Raw genomic sequence first — 20,328 nt, 5'->3', positions numbered from 1 at the left:
GCATGATAAGGGGTGTCATAGAGGGACCAGTATGTGTCAACTAAGTGTTTGTCAGATCATAAACCAGCATCTGAAACCCCTTACCCACACATTTTTGGCCAGATTGAATTGAATGGATTGTATTTGACAATTTACTTTCCAAAACCATCAATCCGATAAGCATGCCATCTTGGCACATTGATTGGTCAAGTGTGCAGACTGTCCAGGAAGACTATACATAAAGCTGTTTTTGTTTTCTTCACACTATGAGTCTTGACTTTTCATATGTGCATAATGTGAAAGGAGGCCCCTGAGGATAGAAATTGATGGAAGAAAATGTCAAAGAGTAGATTTTAAGCACACCTCCACCTTTAAAGCTGGGGCAGTATATATTTTAGCGCCATTGGCCAACAATTCCATACGATGAATTCATCATCAGAAAATCCTACAGGAAAACTCTTATTCAAAAACTACCTACATTGCAAAGCAACCCATAAAGAACAATTATATTTGTTGAAGTGTTTCAAAGATGAAGAGAACAATTTTTGCTAATAGTTTAGCCTTCTGCTAACCAGAACCAAAGGCTCAAACTGTTGCTAGCGTACATGGCTGCATCTAGGTTCTATGATTAACAGAAGGTTAAATGATTAGCAACACATTCTCTTGAACTATCTTTGTTGATATTATAGCTAGCTAGGGCCTCCCATGATAATGTGTCATCCAAAATTGCTTGAAATAAAATAAAGTATTTATGCGTAAATATGCTCATGCTAGTCTGCTAGGTGGAACTTAGAATTTGGCTTTAGAATTTGCTAAAAGGATTAAATGTAATTATTTCCCAATCACGCAAAAAGAAACTGCCTAGCCAAGCTTTACTCTCCAACATGGTAAACCCTTATTGCTGACAGGTGAAAAGAAGAGGCTGGCAACACCATCTGTCGCAGAGGTAGCACATCATTTGTTTACAGCCTTCCACAAGCCAGTAGCAGCAATGAGGGATGCTGTGGCCATTGGAATTGGCCATTTAACATTTGGAGTTACCGTACAAGTACTTTATGGCACAATACTTATTGTTTACCCCTAAACATGTATTTTAATGTTTGCATTGATGTACAAAGGGGACATTTACAGAAACAATTTAGAGAGATCAGTTATGAGGGTTTTGAAAAACATGCCTTAAACCAGCTGTGTTGAGAGGATAGTGATCAGTGACAATCAATGAGACCCATTACAAGCGAGTCTGCAGTGTCACACCGCTGAGAACTGACTGCATATCAGTGTTAACCTGCAGAACAGTTGCATGTGTCTCTCCTTTTGTCTTTCCTTTATACACACACATTTTCCCTCGTACCATACTATCCGTCTCTCAGGTATCAAAGCCTGATATTCCTGAGGTGAGGAGGTAACAGTGAATTCTCAATACCCTAACAGAGAGCTCCTGAATATCGGCCCATTGCGGCTTGCCTGCCACTAGCGAATAGAGTTCATGTTATATTTATGTAGCCTAAAGCGCACTCTCTCCCTATCTTCCTTCATAACTCTCCTTCCCTGCCTCTCTCTCTCTCTCTCTCTCTCTCTGAATCCCTGTCTTCTGCTGTGTTGAACTCTCGCCAGCTCCACTAGGTCTCCCCTCTGCAGACAACAGTGTCCCATCTCAATACTTTTGCCCTAGATATCAGCTATTTTTATATGGAATAATTAGACACAAAACTGATTTAAATACTGCAGCCAGATTATTTTGTCTCCACTTAATGCGGCCTGGGTGCACAATGCCAAAGGTGTAAAGTGCATGTGTGTATGTCTGTGTGCATTTACATGGGTGTGTACTAATGTGATTGCTACTTGTTATGCAGTAATAGTTCAGTAGTTGTGCTATGGGTCAAATGTATCTTGATTTTGTGCATTATTCTAAACCCTAAAAAAAAATTGATTTGTGGATGCATATGGGGCACCCACATATCTGTGTGTGTGTGTGTGTGTGTGTGTGTGTGTGTGTGTGTGTGTGTGTGTGTGTGTGTGTGTGTGTGTGTGTGTGTGTGTGTGTGTGTGTGTGTGTGTGTGTGTGTGTGTGTGTGTGTGTGTGTGTGTGGGTGGGTGGGTGGGTGGGTGTGTGTGTGTGTGTGTGTGTGTGTGGTGTGTGTGTGTGTGTGTGTGTGTGTGTGTGTGTGTGTGTGTGTGTGGTGTGTGTGGGTGGGTGTGTGTGTGTGTGTGTGTGTGTGTGTGTGTGTGTGTGTGTGTGTGTGTGTGGTGGGTGTGTGTGGGTGTGTGTGTGTGTGTGTGTGTGTGTGTGTGTGTGTGTGTGTGTGTAGGTGTGTGCGTGGGCTGCATTCATTATCTGATCCGAAGGTGAGAACAAGGGAAAACATTTAGCCTGCGGTTACTCATGAATAAATATCCAGTATGGAGGCACAGGAAAAAGATTAACATTATTTTTTAATATTTGTTTTGAGCATTTGTTAAGCCTGTTATTCTATACACACTCGCATTTGCCAACCGGAATGTCTTTGCAGAGGTATTAGGGCATGTGTATAAGTGTGTATGTGTGTGAGACATAGAGTGAGGCTTACTGCCACTGGATGCCAGCTGTCTGAAATCTCTATAGATACATAAACATTGTGATAATGATGATGATGATGATGATGATGATGATGATGATGATGATGATGATGATGATGGCGACACTTGTGGGTATTATGATTGACTTTGACAATGATCACTATTGTAATCATGTAGTTATCATTAAGATGCGGTTTTTGATGACTGTGACGCTGACGATGATGATGAAGATGATGATGATGATGAAGATAATGAATGTCATGTAAAAGAAGGATTGTTGGGCATTTAGGAAGTGTAGTTGTTAAATGTATGCTGAGGTGTGGCCCTTTGGAATTAAGAGTAAATGTACAAATGTAAATGTATGTTTTGCGATTTTTTTAAATGTTGATCACAAATGTATCTTCCTTTCACTTTTCTTAAATATGTTAAGGGTACACTGAAACAATTGAACCATTGACTCTAATTACATGTATTATGTCAACAGATTTCCCCAAACTGTATATGGTTAGTTGAAAGCAATATTACTAAGTTTAAATAGGTTCAACTTAATAATATTGCTTTCAACCAACCTAAAACAGTTATGTGAAATGTATTGACATGATACATTTCATTAAAGTCACGTTTCAGTTTTTTCAATTGATGTGCCTGTACAAAGCTCTTTAGTTCCCTGTCATTGTTTTCCTATTTGTATGCAACATGAGTCCCAAGTGAGCTGAGACGATAATGCTCTTTTACAGAAATTAAATCACAGATTTGTTTTTGTGTCTGAGGCAATTTGCTGTATTTTGTACTGATAAGAGCTTGGTTTTTAATATTATCATCCTGCTTTTAGCAATACAACACATGTTTCCAAAAATGTAAAACTACTGTATTCAAAAATGTGCCTCAAGATAAAATGCACATTCTGATGCAACATAGGCAAAACATTTTTTTTAAAAACTAGTTATTTTCATTAATTCACATGAAACGCTCACTATATCCTAGTCATCATTCTGACGGCCCATTATTCCAAACCCTTACTGCTTGGTATATAGTCAATCAAACGGATGCTTTGCAGGCACACAACATGTGCAATGGCAATGAAGATAGAGGTTTAAACATTTAGTTTAATTAAACATTGCACACTTCCGGCCTTCAGGTAATTCGGCCAACAGGTCATTCAAATACAGTATAAAAGATGAGGCAGCAACAATGCTCTTTTTCACTCAAGGGCCAAACACAAACTAATGGAAGTCAATGTATTAGGGTTGGTGCATGAATGTTAGAACAATTTGCATAACATTACATTGTTTTTAAGACTGCAATATAGCCTACGATTTATTTGCATTCTTGAGGAACGACGCCTTTGGCGATAGGCATGCACACTTTTACTTAACTTTAAGACAACTGTGCCTGTGAAAACAGTTCATCAAACAAGTCTGCTGCATTTCTGGTGTAGCTTAAGTAATTACAGAACACTTTCTTTGTGTTTTTTCTTTTCTTTAAACAAAAACGTGAGAAATGGAGTGTGTTAGACTGGTGTGCACACATAAAATGACACGTTTGTTTTCCTGTGCGTGTGTCTCCATCTCTCAGGCTCCTGCCTGCCTCAGTCATAAGGGTTTTGAAAAATAAACAGTGGCAATGTGACAGCACTACAGCGTAAACCAAATCCACTTTCTTTCTTTCTTTTTTCCTTCTTTCTTCGTATTCTCCGTTCTCATTGAGCGCTAGGATCCGAACAATGGCATGTTTCCCCCGACGATCTCTTTCTGCTGGGAACCCACCCCCTTATTCCTAATTTCCCGCCACCTAAACAGAAAAGAAGCCCGCTAAAGAGCGTCATTAGTGCCAGGCCATTTTTTTGTTTTCTTACTCTCGGAAGAAAGAGGAAGTGTTATCTGTGGCGAACAAACTTAACCCAATTAAGATCTGGTGGGGCGTAGGGGCTTGGCTCAGGACACAGCTGGGGCCCCCAGCTTGCCAACCAGGCATACAGCCAGCCAGTCAGCCAGACAACCAGCCAGGCAAGCAGGCAAGTAGCCAGCCGCCCACTCAGCCAGCCAGCAGCCAGTCAAACAGTCAGGAAACCAACCAGCTGCCTTCTCAGTACACCCACCAGCCAGCCTATCAGACGGCCAGGCTCTTCGTGCTAGGAAGAGATTTTGACCTCTGTTTAGGACTATTCCTCTAGAGTTTGTAATGGCATTGTGAGGCTGATCTCACATTCCATATGTCATGTATGTCTTTGCCAACTCTTTGCAGGAACAAAATATTTTCATGTAAGCCTTTCCGATTACAATGAAATATAATTACTTATTTATATTGATGTGCTCTGTGTCTCTTGTTTTGTTGTCACTTTTGAAATGATGAAACATAAACCTGCTTGCCCTTTGATTTTCAACAACCGTTCATGCAATCGTCCTTCTATGGAATGGGAAACGCTTATTACTGTAACTGTTACACCGCTGTACAGCATTCTGGGTAAACTCACTGTTGCTGGCTACAGTACACTCCAGGAAAGATTAAGAGACCAAAAGTCTCAAATACTTAGGCCTACTTACGTTTTTTCTATTACCATGAATGGATACCACATTTTGGGAATTCTCTTGACAACTCTTCGTCCTCTCCAGTTCACACTATAGGCGAGTGTACTGCTCAGGACCCAGGGAGTTGAGTGTGAAGTTGTTTGGATGAGCGGTTCTTGAGAAAGCTGCAGTACCAAAGGCCAAGCAATCTGCCTCTTTGGAACAAGCTGTTTTTTTTGGTGGACAACCTACCGTCTTTAAACTCGAGCAGCCCTATAGGGTCAGTCTGAATTACAGTGTGATCAATTAGCAAAGGTGTCGATTCACAGTGAAAGACTCTAAAAGTATACTTTAACTGACAATACTAGAAGTCTTAAAGGTTAACACACTTCTTGAAAATAAGCACTCGGAAATAAATATAGGGCTAAAATGACTTGAATGTGCTATTTTTCAACTCCCCACAAGAGTTATCTGTTTGTTTCTTTGTGTCTGTATGCATGAATAGATTTATTGCAATGGTATAATTTTTCGAACAGAACATTCTTAATTAACCAAAGGACAAAGATCCCTTGTCATATGCAAATGTATTTGAGACTGAGACATCATCACCCCATACATGAGAGCATACACACACACACACACACAGCAGCATATTTCAAAATCATCAAACCTTCTTCCCCTGGTGCCACACCTCACACTGGCACACACACACACATGCTCACCCCATGATCCATACACAAGTGCCAGATACACACTCCAACAGCCAAACATGTTGATAATTAGAGCCTTGTTATTGGAAGGTGTTATCACAACAATTAACACCCTAATGTGTGTATGCATGTGTGTGTGATGGCGCTGATGGGAGGCAAGGTGCTGGTTGTCATCTTCTGTGTTTGAGCAAACTTTCACATGACGCTGGCTGCTGAAGAATTGTGGGTGCATTCCATTAATTCTGCCGCGCACGGACAGACACACACACACACACACACACACACACTGTCACACATGCAGCGAGGGTTGGATATAACAATGAAACAGTTCCTCCGTTTGATGAAGTTCCTGTGAATTCTGACACAATGGCAGCAGGAATATTTGGAGTGATAGATTCTGATTGATATCCAGTGGGGAGAAGAGAAAGGGGAGGAGGGGAAGGGCTGGTGGGGGGGGGGTGAAGGAGAAGATGAGTAGGTAAAAGGAGACAGAACTACATATGGAAGTTTCTAATGTAGGGTGTGAAGTCTTTTCTACTGGTTATCTGGTTTCTACCTAAATGACGCGGCGATGACTAGAGAAGTGAGGAAGTGGAGGAGGAATTAAACAATGATGAAGGTGCAGACAGAGGTGGGAAAACAGGAGGAACAGTGTTGGCACGGTGGGGAAGCAGAGGAGGGGATGGGAGGTTGGAGACAAGATGTGAGGGGGGAGATTTTGGGGTTTTAAGTTTCAAGACCATTGATTTAAGTGCCTGTTTTTAAAGGTTGGTTTATCCACACAAAGAAAAATCCTTATGTGTTATTGTGATGTTTTATTTTTGTACATAATAACTGTCAGATTTTCTTCTTTTTTTTAAAGAAAATAAATTGCTGCATTTTAGTAATTTTTTTCTTAATCATTTCCATTTTTAATTAAACTAATCTGCTACAGTATAGATTAGAAGATAATGATCTGACTGGTTTAAATATGGTCTGTTTTGATTGAAACTCACAAATTAGGAAAATAAGTAAATAATTAATCAAATTTTTCTTTTACATCTTCATTTGCTGTAAAATGAATTTGTGTCACATTATTTAGTTCTTGACAGGTCCAATCTGACGATGTTGTTGTGTTAGTTAGTGGACGTAGTCACTGTGACGACACAACAATTTGTTATTTGGCATTACTTTTTTATAACCAGGTGACATGAGAGGGTGGAATTAAGTACATTTCATTCCCTACATTTTTAGGGAACCCTATTTTAGATTTAACTTGCGTGGTAGAAAAACACACTGTGATAGGGTCATATTCTAAGAAGAAAACACTCACAAGGTACATGTTAATCACAAGGTAGCAATGCCCTTAAGAGTTTCCTGCTTTATCATCAATTGCACTCAATATTTCAACATTATATCTCAAATTAATTTCATGCCATGTTGAAGCACACCATATATATTCATTGAGAACATAAACTTGTAAGGGAATGTTTACTAAGTTACTTAATAAAGAGAATAGTAGAGTAATTATTTTCATAGACTTCTGTACAAACATATTTTTGCACACCTTGGAGTTTCCCCTGCAGGATAATAGAGAGAATGCAGGTTTATAATGAATAATAATGAACTCCATGTTGGCTTCCCATTTTAGAGCCAGTTTGCTGCTTGGTTGTGATTCTGTCATCCTGTCTGTCAACACAAATGACAGTAGGCATGCTGTTGGTTTCTAAGTGTATCAAGCAACTCTCTGAAAGTTGATGTTTGTTCCACAGTTAATGGAAAAACTCTTGGTAAAGAAAGTACAAATGTTCAAACAAAAAAGCATACCAAGTAAATGACAATAAATCACTGCCTGATGGTTTAATCAACTTGAACGCTCATGTGAACACTTTTTTCTAAAAGAAAGATAAATGCTTCACTTAGGAATCTTACTTGAACACTAACGGTATGCTGCTGTTGTTTTTACCCACAAACAATCCCCTCACACACACAGTGTCCAAGCAGAATATGTGTGTGTCTGTCTGAAGGCTGGTGTAATGAGGTGGAGACAGTTGTCCATTACTTCCTGAGTTGATGGGCTCCTCTCAGCAGTGCGCCCACAGCTGGAGGAGAGGAGGAGGCACCAACAAGGAGAGAATATCAGACACATGCACACACCCTCAATGTATTTGTCTCTTTGACTCCCACTCTCGCTTAATAACAGCAATAATTATAATATTTATTTATGTTGCAGTTTTCAGAGAAGTTATTTACAGAAAAAAAACATGGAAATATTACAGAAGTAAACTCTATGACACAAAATATTTCACTGCAATACTTTTATTGTTCCATAGTCGTTTACCATTGAAAATATACGTCTCCTTAAGGACTCAAGTAAGCAATATCTGTATAAAAGTCCTTAAAATAAGCGTTCACACTTTTCTTCAAGTGACTCTACAGTTTAGAAAAAATATATTTTCACAGCTTTACTTGATTGTTGATTGTTACTCCTATTACAACACTATAAAAAACGTTCAGCTAATATCTGGAAACTCTCAATTAAAACATTTCTAAAATGCAACAAAAATGTTTGCGTTATGGTGAATGACTGAGAACAATTTTGTGTTGAAGGAGGACATGATGCTTTTATTTTAGTTTGGGAAGCAGGATGGTAAGCAGATTGGTTATCTAACCCTTTTTTTTACTTTATCCCCTCGTAATATAACACTATGAATTGATATTCCAAAGAACGGCTCCTTAATTCAACCTCTCAACCTTTTTTTGTACAGGCAAAGATCCGCATAACAAAAGGTTCAAATATGAAAAATGTGAGATCCTGAAAATATGAAAAACAGTCTTATGTTTAAACGGATTTAGAACATTTAACAATTACATACGTGACATGTATGCACTTGTATATGTTACCCTATTAGTGTAAATGTAAAAAATGTGATACATCGTGTAAATTGTAGAATAATATCTGTTTTTGTGATGCAAGTTATATTTGCTTTTTTTAACAAAAGAAGAATGATTTTTTTTTAAAGAATCCATACATGAGCAGTGTGAAATGTTTGGCTCCTAAACAATACAATACAAGTCAAAGCCTCATTGGAAGCTCAACATTTTGTCAGATTAACCTAAATGCAAAAAATTAAATAATCATTTAAATAAAGTGAAGGATTTTCCCCTGGAAAAAAAACTAAATTGTTTACGTATAACCAATACAATTATCTAAATAAGGATATTATAAATACAAATCATGTAGGGAGTAAACTCCTTATACAGTGTGTTTACTTTACTTAACTTTATTGTGACCCAAATACATCTTAACCATTATCTTATTTTGGAGATGTATGCATAACAATATATCAAGAAGTGGAGTTTACTTTAGTTTGATGGAGGATCCTGCTCACTTCAGTCAGGTCTTAGGGAGTTGACGACATTATTAGCTGAAATGTTGAAATTCTGTCCAAGGTGTATAAAGCAAAAGAGCAGGTGTATGTCGCCATCTAGAGTTTAAAATGCATCACTTACACTGAGAAGCATTTATCTTCCCCCATCAGTTTTGAGTTCACTTTACCTGTAATGCCCTGTTGTCTATCAAATGGCAACAGGGCATTACAGTGTTACAAGGAGTCATTGCATTAATACATGAAAAAAAAAGAAAAAAAAGTAATAAAGTTGAGATTCCCGAATACTGGGCTATGCTCTCTTGATACACCCCATACAAGGATTTTCATCTATTTCTGCTTGATCAGAGTTCCTCAGAGGAGGGTGTGTGGTTGTGTTACGAAAGGTTGGAAATTCTGGAATACAGGATCTCTCCTTAAATGTGAAAATGAAAGTGGCCCCATCTTTTATTATTTTATGACACAGAAAAAACAACAATGTAGCCTATGTCAAGTTGAAAACAAATGTCTACAACGGATACACATTTTTTTAAAACACACTATTCCAACACTTTCACTGCTGTCCCTCACTAAATCTGTTTTTATGAATGTGTGTGTGATATGGTAGAAAGAGTGCTGGTGCCTCCCATCATGCAGCTGGTGCTCTTTCACCTTTACAGTCTGTGTGCCACTGCTTGTACGGACAGTTAGGCTTCCAGCCTCAGGAGGACATCAGGAAACTGGTTAAACCTGAGGGAAGTAACTTTATCGCTCATATCTCCAATTACTGGTTTGGTTAAGGATTGTTTGAATGCCACACTTGTCACTAAATCCACTCCTACTTCTTGAAAAAAACAAGATTTCACCTTAATTTAACCATAAAACAAAATTGTAACTGTGGTGTATTTTCTGGGTGATTTCCATTTTTTTCAATATTTCATTATTAGGTCGTACTGTATCAATCACTTTGGCAGTTTGATCCCTGGCTCCTCCAAGTTTCTCCAGATTGTAAAGCGCTTTGTCTGTTAATATTACATATTAGACCAGTCCTTTTAGAGCTTAAGCAGTTTTGTGAAGAATGTGAAAACCTAAGTAATTTCACTCAGACTCGTTTGCTGTCTAAAGTGTCTCTACTGAATACAAATGTGAAGGTGTACCGACTCTGTTGCCCTTCTGAAAACCCAAATGACATTCAGTTCCTTTCAACATTGTAAAATGTTACATCAGTCAGTAATAAGGGAGTGTTTCTTTTATAAATGTATTTTATAATTATTATGCTTACACCTGGCTTTAACAAAAGAAGAAAAACTCAAATATCTTACAACTATTTTAAATAAAGGTTCTTCTCTCAGATAAATTATTTCGGGTGTCTCATCTGTTGAGTTCTGCAAAAAAATAATCTGTAAATAACTTTTCAACACATTCACTAATGAATACAACGTTTAAACTGATTTACAGTGACAGGGAGATTAATGTAACTGCTGGATAGATGCTTAATGTGAACTAGAATTGCAAATTAATATTATCAATAACAACAAAATCAGCCTATTCTACAATTTCTAGTAATGGGTCAAAAGCTATTAAGAGAAACAGCACAAAGGCAGAAAAACTACAATATACCATTGTTTTTCTCCTGAACTAAAATAGGGAAGAATGAATCTAATCCCAATACATGACAAATCTCTTCTTTTATTTTTTGCTTTTACGGAAATTCAAACAGAAAACTCTGATATGTTGACCAACCAATATGTGTCTACTTAAATGTTGCAACAACTACTGACACAAATATTACCTTTATATTATTTAAAGTTCTCGTGTCAAACATTACAAGCGGCCCCTTTTGCTTTAATGGAATACAAAATGGCCAACTTTTATTTTGGATGCCAAACGAAGTGTCCGTAGTCTCACTTGAACAAAAGGAAGCATGACAATAACAATAACCCATTGGTGTGACTATAAAGACAAACACATGATGTGTCGTGACATTAAATGTAATAACCCATAGAAGATTCAACTATTTGTTTAGTCAAATATTGTAAAATGGAATTTCAGAAAAATATCATATAGTCTTTATTACCGTCTTTTCAATTATGAAAGATTGATTTAAGACACTTTAATACCAATTAAGTCAATATCATATTCAACCCTGATTATACAAGCTCCACAAGTACTTTTTTAAAATATGTTTTCATGACAAAATCTTAAGCACCATCTTGAAGCACCTTATATAGCTGGTAGGCTACTTGCTTTATTCATTATATACAAAAAAATAAAAAGTCAGTCAACGTTTATCCTATGCTGAACCTTAGACATCAAGTGTATGGAGTCCACGAGGGCAGACCAGTTTTTTTTCTTTTGGGATTATAAAGAAAATACATGAAAAGGGATAACAGAGGGATCTTGGAAACTTAAAAACACAAGTCATTAGAATATGTTGTCATCATTCAATCCACGACTACCTAATATTTAACAATTACAACCATTTTGGCATCTAATCAAATGTTTGTTAATTATTATTTAAAAAAAGATCAGGGCACGCAGCCGCCAGGAGTCATCTAGTCTCCAGTTTGGTGAAATGTTCAAAACACTGCTGGTACTAGTAGCCTCCGTGTGTAACAGTGTGAGTGGATGTCTATGTTGTTAGTGTCGGGGGCCACCAGGTCGCTGAAGAGGGCCACCTGATCAGGACAAAAGGGGAGAAAAAACGAAATAATTGTTACGTGATATGGTTAAATCAATACTTTTTTCCTATTTCGTTTTTCTGAAAACAAGACAATAAAAGCTGGACTGTAGTCTACCGTTTAAACCTACATCTTGTAAAAAGTGACAATCATTTAAATTCTAAGGTAAAAAGAAAAAAGTCACCCACCTGGAGAAGCGAGAAGTGGAGGACGTGAACTTTTTAGAGAAGGCGGGGCTCCTCTGCCCATGTGAGTGCCTCTGGGGCCTTGGTGGTATGGGGGAACGTGGTGGAGAGGGGGCCCGCGAGGGGCAGAGGGGCCACCGTAGGGATTGTGTGAAGACAGCAGGCCTCGTGAAGATGAGCCCCCTAACGACGGACCGTTAGGTCGATGCAAGGACAGTAGAGGAGGAGGTTTGGTTTTGGGATAAGAGCCTGAGAGTAAGAGACAGAAGACAATGATTGAAAAACACAGAGATCTTTCTGCAAGGCTAATTCCTCGTACGTGTAAACCTACCTGGTAATAAAGCTGTTTGATTGATTTTCTACTTCATTGTAAAGTAGAAACAAGTGAACCAAGAGAAAAACATTTGGTTTTTGTGTCGATTCTCATGATTACATTTTCCACGCAGAATGTCGGACCAATAAGAAAGTACAGTTTGGGCCTTGCTCTTTCCTACGGCCCCCTTAGCAAATTACATTTTTAAATAAACGTGCTTTCCTTTTATTCACTTTGCAACCAAAAGCAGGCTAAATTGAAAAAAGACCGATAATTTCATTCTGATTCAGACTAGCTAAACAAAGTTATTTTTTTAATGAACATATTAATTTGGTTCCTCCACCCTTTAATTATTAAAACATTAAAAAGACTCTTTAAATAGTCAGGTAAGTGTTCAACTCTGCCGACTAACCTGGTGAAGGCAACAGAGGAGCGGGAGAGTGGTTCATCATGGGCCCTGCTCCGGCTGAGGACTGGGGTTGAAGCAGCCCCGGTGGAGTGGGGAGCAGAGGAGGGGGTTTCCCCAAACCTGGAGGGCAACATGTTACCCCTCTTCCCCTCAGCGTGGGAAGCTGAAGGCAGAAACAAACGTTTAAAAAGCGCAAGAGACAGGAAAAGTGTGGCCCAAAGACTTCACTCAGGATTAACCCGTTTCCTGATGAAAGAACACAAACCATACACATGGCATGCAGCGTCGTTTAGGGCCTAAAAGAGGCGAGGCGCGTCTGTCGGGGGTTGGGCGTGTACTCTTGCCTAATTTCAAGGGCTACGAGGCAGTTTGTGCCTGACCCTGCTTAGCGACCATAACCAGATTACTTGCGTGAACCTTATCTTCTTCCAGGCGTTGTTTTCTAAGTGTGTATTCAAATACTATCCATAAGATAGCAATGTTTTTGCTGGAAAATGCTGTTTAGGTCTCTGCCGTGTGTGTTTGCTGGACAAAAGGTATTTGAAACAAGTTTCCAGAGAATATTAACGATCGTTTCACATTTTAGCAGCAGTGCTCATAAAATGTATATAGTGGAAACACTGGACAGATCTAAAGCTATGGGGAACATTGGCCCTGCACTAACACGTCCTATCATATCAAATGTACGAAAGAAAGAAATGACATCGGCTGGCCTGGCTGTGGTTAGCTGTTCTTCATCACATGATAAGAATTACACACAGGCAAGTCGCACTTCTATCCACTCACGCAGCATACTTTGCAAACTGGTCCAGCCGGGAAAATAGGCGCTTGAGAACGATTGCGCGATGGTGATGCTCTTGCAATTGAGCGAGCCTTTCGCGTGTCTTCATTGACAAAATGGGATTTTCAGGGTGCAAAATGTCTCAGCATGTGTATGGCCCCCAATAATTCAAAAGACCCATTCCGTTATATTGACGAGTACAAACACCAGTTTATTTAGCCGCCCACCTTGTGCGTGCTCCTGCCGGGAACGGACGTACTCCGAGATGGTTCCCAGCTCTTCGTGGTAGAGATGCACCCCGTCGGCCAACAGCAGGAGGAGCTGGCGGGTTTCAAGGGGAACGGTGTGGCGATCGATTTTTTCTCGTTCCAGGAAGTCATCCAGCAGCTGTGACGCCTGTGCTGCAGTCTCCGCGGGATCTCTTCCTGGGCGTTCTTTGACGAGTCCATGGCTGTACTCTGCTGTAACAAAGTCCATGGCCTGGTCTTTGGGCATGTTGCGATGGACTGAGTGGGGGGGAATTGGAATGTTAATGGTGGTGTGTCAGGAGACTGAAGGGGAATAAAAAGGTGACATAACAAGCCAAAAAATGTAGAAATAGCAGTAAAATCAATGATTTACACGCCAATTAGGATATACTGATATTCTGTTTTGTTTTAAAGTGATGTTGGGTTTAGCTAATTCAGCTGATACATTTGTAGTTTGATGGATAGTCATTTTAAATGCAGGTTGTGTTTTTTGTGCAAGAGGATGGGGATACTATGAGGCATTCAATTTGTAGATCTGCATTCATCCGTCACTTTATATATTGCTGCATTCTTTTCCTGGACAGAAAATATCTGATTTGTAAGATTTGTTTATTTTTCCAAATGTGCAATCAGACACGAGAACAATAATAACAGTAGTAAATAAATGTATACATTTTATATATTTTTGTATTGAAATGATTGGTTGCAATGAATATTGCCTTTACTACATTAACTTCAAAACGTTCAATTTGGTTGCGTTGGCAATAATGTATTTCCTTTTTAGTTAAACAAAGTAACATTAAATCACTGCACAGTTTTGATGTTCTTGTTTCATTAAATGTGTATTTGTGCAATTTGTTTTATGCATATATGTTTGTATATTGTGGACTATTTAAAATATGCGGTTCTACAATATAGAAAACATAGTTCTGCATGCTATTATGGATTGTTTTTAATCCGTTTTTTGCATATCATGGTATAGATATTGATAATGTTTCAGAATGTGAAATACATATGGTTTATATAGGATCTTTAAAAGGAAATGCTTTATAACAACTAGGGCTCTTTTCCATAGCTTTGGCCATTAGGTATGATAGTATCCGTCTAACCTTAATAATTGCTGAGGCGAACTGTGTAGAATGAACAATGAACAGTCTGATGATCACGCGCTCAGACTTTTTCCAGATTAGAGTCATTTATTATCCCTCATTGAACAGGAGAACATAATGGCGCCTTAATAGGGCAACGATGATATATTTAGCCTGAAATGTTTACAACAGATAGTAAAGGTCACAATTCTTTAGTTTACCTTTTGAGGTTGACTTTGGATTTCTGCGGCAGAGGCGTTTACAGACCTCAGCAGCTGCTTTCTTGAGTACAATGTTATCATACACAATAAAGGCATGGCTTAAGCTATGAAAAGAACACGTTGAGCTTAACTTCAGTTTTCCTTTTAATTTAAAGTTTGAACCTGTTTTACATACCTTCTTTTTAACTTGTGGAGTTTGTTTATTGTGTACTGTTATGTAAATTAGTCATGTCAATGGAAGCCAGTAAATGAAGTGCCATTGACAGAATGAATATTAATATGTACTGTAGTATACTTTTTTTTCTTCAGTCGATTGAGAATTGTAGCTTTAGGACTTGAAATGTTTATGTTTTAATGGGTGTAATTCTTGTTTTGTTTTTTATTTGGTTTCATGCTAAATGTTCTTTAAGATGTGAACTAACTGAGGTAGTCTGGCGCTGTTTGAAGATATGAGGGGCAGGGACTTACTTTTTAGGGATTCTGAAAATATGATAACAGTGCAGGAGGACAGAGCTACGTTTGTGTGCTCCACCAGAATACATAACGGCGAGCCGACTGCTCGGACATCCTGCAGAGCCCGGGTCAGGCCTGACTCCGCCTGAAGGTAGAGCATTTCCACTGACAGGCCACGCTCCTGCAAGCACTGGCTTAGCGATTTGGGGTAATCCCTTTGAGAGGAAGAGAAACATTTTGTTAACTTGACATTTCTATATTAAGTGACATGGCATGTAGAGAAACCTAAAGTTTAACTCCGAGAGTGTGATTTACCAGAATAAATGGATTTCATTACTTTTGAGTGGTGAAATCTGTTTGTGTGGAGCTTTAACTAGATGCAACCAAGTGTAGCATTGCGTAAAGCTTTGTGTGGGACCAACATAGGTTTTAGGCTCTCTCATAGATGTATTTATTGTTGTAGAAGAATGTGTTTAGCTAAAACATAAGGTAAAACAGAGGGTCTTATTCATCTGGGAGACTTGAGTGAATTTGTTTTGAATTTGAAAAGAATGCTGGTACTTCTGTCAAAAAGTGTTGTAAAATACCGATGGTAACCCATCAGTCGACGAGTCGGGTGTTTACGAAATGTTGCTCCAACATTCAAAAACCAAAGGTGACATTAGTTAAAAGAAGCAGAGATACCATTTCAGGTAAATGTGGGGAAATAGTTATCGACATAGAAGTAGGGAAAGTCGTTTGAGAAAAATTGGGTAAACAAGGACAACAAAAACAATATTTGCATTCCATTAGCATTTGTTTTCACCGATATCCGTAGCTTGATTCAAAAAAAGTGAGCATTTGGAATGTAAAGAGGAAAAGAGTTTTATGTTGCAGGTTATGTTTCAGATATTTATGACATAGTGATACCTTCAATGGAATCAGTCAATGCAACCAATCCAACACTTTTTAGACCTACAGAGGTTTAGTGTTAACAGTTTTGGAAAGTAAAATGCCTTTAACACCCGTTTTATATATTTCATTTTGAAGATACCGTTTTCGTATGGCAGGAAACCCTGGCTATTGTTCATTAGGTCATTTGAGTGGCCTTTGGGATGAATACGCTCTGCAATGTTACCGTGTCACCATTGGAAACTGCAGCCACATTTAGCAGAGATTTGTAGTCGACATTTGCATATTACTATTTTGAAATGAATGTGAATTATTTGTATTGTTGCATTGTGTAATCAGTGTAAATGTTTTATGCACGATGATCATTACATTGGTATCACCCTTTGTCAGTGAATTGGAGAAAGGTAGGTCACTTTAATGGCGTGACGTTATTGGTTTAGTACAACAGCTGAATCCTTATCAAACATGTTGCTAACAGATAATGCTAAGCATTGCCTGCTATGAGGACAAAGTGCAGCGTGTAATTGGTCCGTCATAATAGTAGACTTCGAAAGAATAACGTTGTATTCAAAGATTGTGTAGTTCATGTAATTCTTCATGTTCTGTAGAATGAATAGACATGTTGTTTAATGGCATTTCTAATCAGAATCCAACAACTCTGAAACTTTGGTGGATGTAAATACAACAATGATACACACGTGTGCATTTGACGTCAAGTATTATAAGTGTTCCATGTGAATAAAACTAGAACATGTTATTTATGAGAAAAGGCTGTTAGGAAAAATAAGACACAGCTCTTAATGTTTTACCTTCTTCATATGAGCATGAATGCCACATGTATTTTCAGACAGATAATTGACCAGCTCCCTGTCAAATCCCACAATAAGACCAACGGTTCTCAACACCTTGTGGACATAAACAATCCAATGGTTCTCATTGGCCAAAGTATCAAAGTGAACTTGGATGCAAGTGTTGCAGCAATAAACATGGACAAGTCGATCAAATCAGCAGTAAAGACCGGCAGACTGCAGATTAGACATGTGGGAGCAAAACTAATTAAATAGGAAAAGTATTATTGTTAAGATGAAACTTAATACAATCCCTGTCTCAGATAAGCACAGAAGCTTTCCATACAATCATCTCCAATGGGGGAAAAAGGGGGGAAATAGGTCCAGCTGTAAAATGACTAACTAACCTTTGGTACTGTATGTACTGTTTGTCTTCTTTCATCATTAAACATTATATTACTACAGACGGTCATATGTCTCTTGCAGGTAGGATTAAATACACTTGCCGAATGCTAATGGTTTCATCAAACCCCCCCCAAAAAATGGACAACTAAACAATATTCCGAAGTTTTGTCTCTGCGAAGTATAAACGCTGCCATTTATACTTAAACTACTTTATTAATCATTTGAATTGTCAGCAAAAACATTGTACATTTGAATTGTTGAGGTTTAGACCATTGTTATGAAGTACTCACATGCACCGGTTGGTGACAGAGAGGACCACGCAGTCGGCCGGCGTCTTGTCCTCCTGCACCTGTCTGTAGAACTTCTGGTACAGGGCTTTGCGTCTGTCTGCTGGAGTGCAGCCGTCTGCCTTGGCTGCTTTGGGTGGCTTTGCTATTTAAAAGTGTAAACCAATGGGTTACCGGTTATTAAGGAAATGCAGTTTTATTTAAATGTGCAAAGTTGCGGCACACTGACAGAGCATGAATTATCATAGAGCATTTTTGTAAGTAATAATGAAAAAAAGATATATATAGAAATGGTATCAAATGTTCTGGGAGCTTCATTAAAACTTGTTACGGTGCTTTTTGTGATAAACATAAAGAACATGTCTCACCATTTTGCTGATGCTTGTACCCCTCGTACTTCACATTTCCACTGTAGTTTTGGATTTGCTCTAGTTCTTCATAGCTGAAAGAGAAGCAGTGTCTTATATATAGTAGTAGTAGTAGTAGTAGTAGTAGTAGTAGTAGTAGTAGTAGTAGTAGTAGTAGTAGTAGTAGTAGTAGTAGTATTGAGTGTTGTTGTGCTGTATGTTTCTGTCCATTATTTGTGGAAATGTTATTCTGCTGTCCATAATTGACTTAATTCAAATAAAGCCAGCTGGATTTTGATCCACGTAATATCCATCAACTACCACTAAAACAAGTCAGACTGATGTTATTAAACAGACTTTGTTTTAATGTTAAGGTCGGTACCTGTCCAGGGCATCCTTCAGCTCCTCGCCCCTCTCCTCTCTGGAGTAAGGTGTTGCTCTCCGAAACAGACGCAGTTGTTGAGAACTGCACAACACAAAACAACATGTACCGACGTTAACATGTATGTTGAGCCTACACCGTTTTGTTTTCTGCCTGCTACCTAGCATATCCGCTGCTAATGCTAACCTTGCTACAGAGAACACTCGGCTTACCTTCCATTGGGGTTAGCTGCTTGCCGTCGGGCAGCTGCGGACGACTTCGCCCAGGACGACATATTCTCTGGACTGCAACTTCAGCCAAACACACGTAAGCTTCTTAAGCTTTTAATAACAGTGGGAGAAAAAAATATTATGCTAGGTTCTACGACAACACTCCCTGTAGTGGGGAGGAGACGGAGGAAGAAGAGGAGGAGCAGCTCTTCTTCTGGCAGTCGACTGTCCAGCTTCAGGTGCATCCGCGCCCCCTAGTGGTGCAGTGGACGTTAGCTGCGAATTGAAACAACAGACTGGTTATCAAATCGATGCTCTCCCGTAATGCTGCTGAGTTCTCCCTGACCCCTAATTGTATACATTATATGTCACCCATCTGTTATGTCCCACAACCCCAGACAAATGTTGGAAAAAAAGAGGTAACTGTACTTTATTTGAGTATTTTCACAACTTTGTACTTCTGCTTATGCTTCATTAATATTTATAGTAGGCCTATGTTGTACTTTTTACATTTGTTTTACGGATTCAGTCACTGGTCTCTTTACCGATTTAGATTATTAATACAACATATAAATCAAATGGCCCATATTACTGTATATTTTAAATAAAAACTACATTTCTACAAATTGCCCCATTGAAGTGATGAACTTCTACTTTTAGTAGGCTACTTTTACTTTTGGCAGGCTGCTTAAAGTATATTTTGATGTGAATACTTTTGTCCTCTTTCTAAATACAATTTTTAATGCAGGACGTTTTGTAACTGAGTATTTTTACACAGTAGTGTACTGCTCCTTTTGCTTAAGCAAATCTGAGTAGGCTACTTCTTCCACCTCTGCCAACAAAACGTTTTAATATCTCAATATCTAATCATTTAGTTTTTTGATTTCAACAGCTGAAGTTTAGAGATTGTGAGGTCCAGCTTTCTGGAACCTAATACTAGAAGAATTAATGCTTAAAAAACAACCTTTTGTTATAGCCTACTGAGATCACTTGAGGCAAGACAGCAGCATGACTACCCTTTGAGATTCTGTCAAACCAGTGTTATAGGAACATGTCTGGTATATGTAAGAGCATTACAGTGCACAGTCCAATGCCAAACAGAACACTTAGGACATGAAACAATGCAATTGAGCCCATAATTATTTAGGCAGGCGTGTGATTTGTAAAAAAACGACAAGGGATTGCTGTTTGCAATGGGAGTGAGCATATTTTGTCAAAAAGAGCAGATCATTCTGTTCAGCAACATGGGCAACAGCATGTCAAATCATATCCTATTGAGTAAAGTTTAGAGCAACTATGGAAAAAGCTTAATTGGCGTATGTATCATGTATATTATAAACCTACATGTTGTTGTACTATAGCTTAGATTAAGGAGATTTGCATGATATTTTAACAGTTGTTTCAAAAATGATGTGAGAGCTTATCTATTCCATGTGTCATGCTAATGCATTTCATGTTAAAAAACAGTAGCACACAAAAAATGTTGTCCTGTTGTTTTCCTGAATGTTACAAGGTTCATTTTGCGTTGGTATGAAGAAAAA

The 20,328-nt window shown here is 38.5% G+C and overlaps 1 protein-coding gene across 1 annotated transcript; it reads right to left on the bottom strand.

Moving 5' to 3' along the window:
* Positions 1 to 10,768: 10,768 nt before the first annotated feature.
* Positions 10,769 to 19,004, bottom strand: si:ch211-216l23.2 (uncharacterized protein LOC565061 homolog). Its single transcript, XM_034205895.1, is given in 10 exon segments — positions 10,769 to 11,777; positions 11,969 to 12,214; positions 12,691 to 12,814; positions 12,816 to 12,850; positions 13,696 to 13,974; positions 15,494 to 15,693; positions 17,853 to 17,994; positions 18,218 to 18,291; positions 18,579 to 18,662; positions 18,791 to 19,004. Coding segments are annotated over 10 exon segments (1,284 nt in total). The 5' UTR covers positions 18,853 to 19,004; the 3' UTR covers positions 10,769 to 11,739.
* Between the last annotated feature and the right edge of the window lie 1,324 nt (positions 19,005 to 20,328).

Source organism: Gymnodraco acuticeps, unplaced genomic scaffold (genome assembly GCF_902827175.1).
Source record: "Gymnodraco acuticeps unplaced genomic scaffold, fGymAcu1.1, whole genome shotgun sequence".
In the NCBI taxonomy this organism is placed as follows: domain Eukaryota; kingdom Metazoa; phylum Chordata; class Actinopteri; order Perciformes; family Bathydraconidae; genus Gymnodraco; species Gymnodraco acuticeps.
This window is presented reverse-complemented; position numbering and strand designations above follow the sequence as displayed.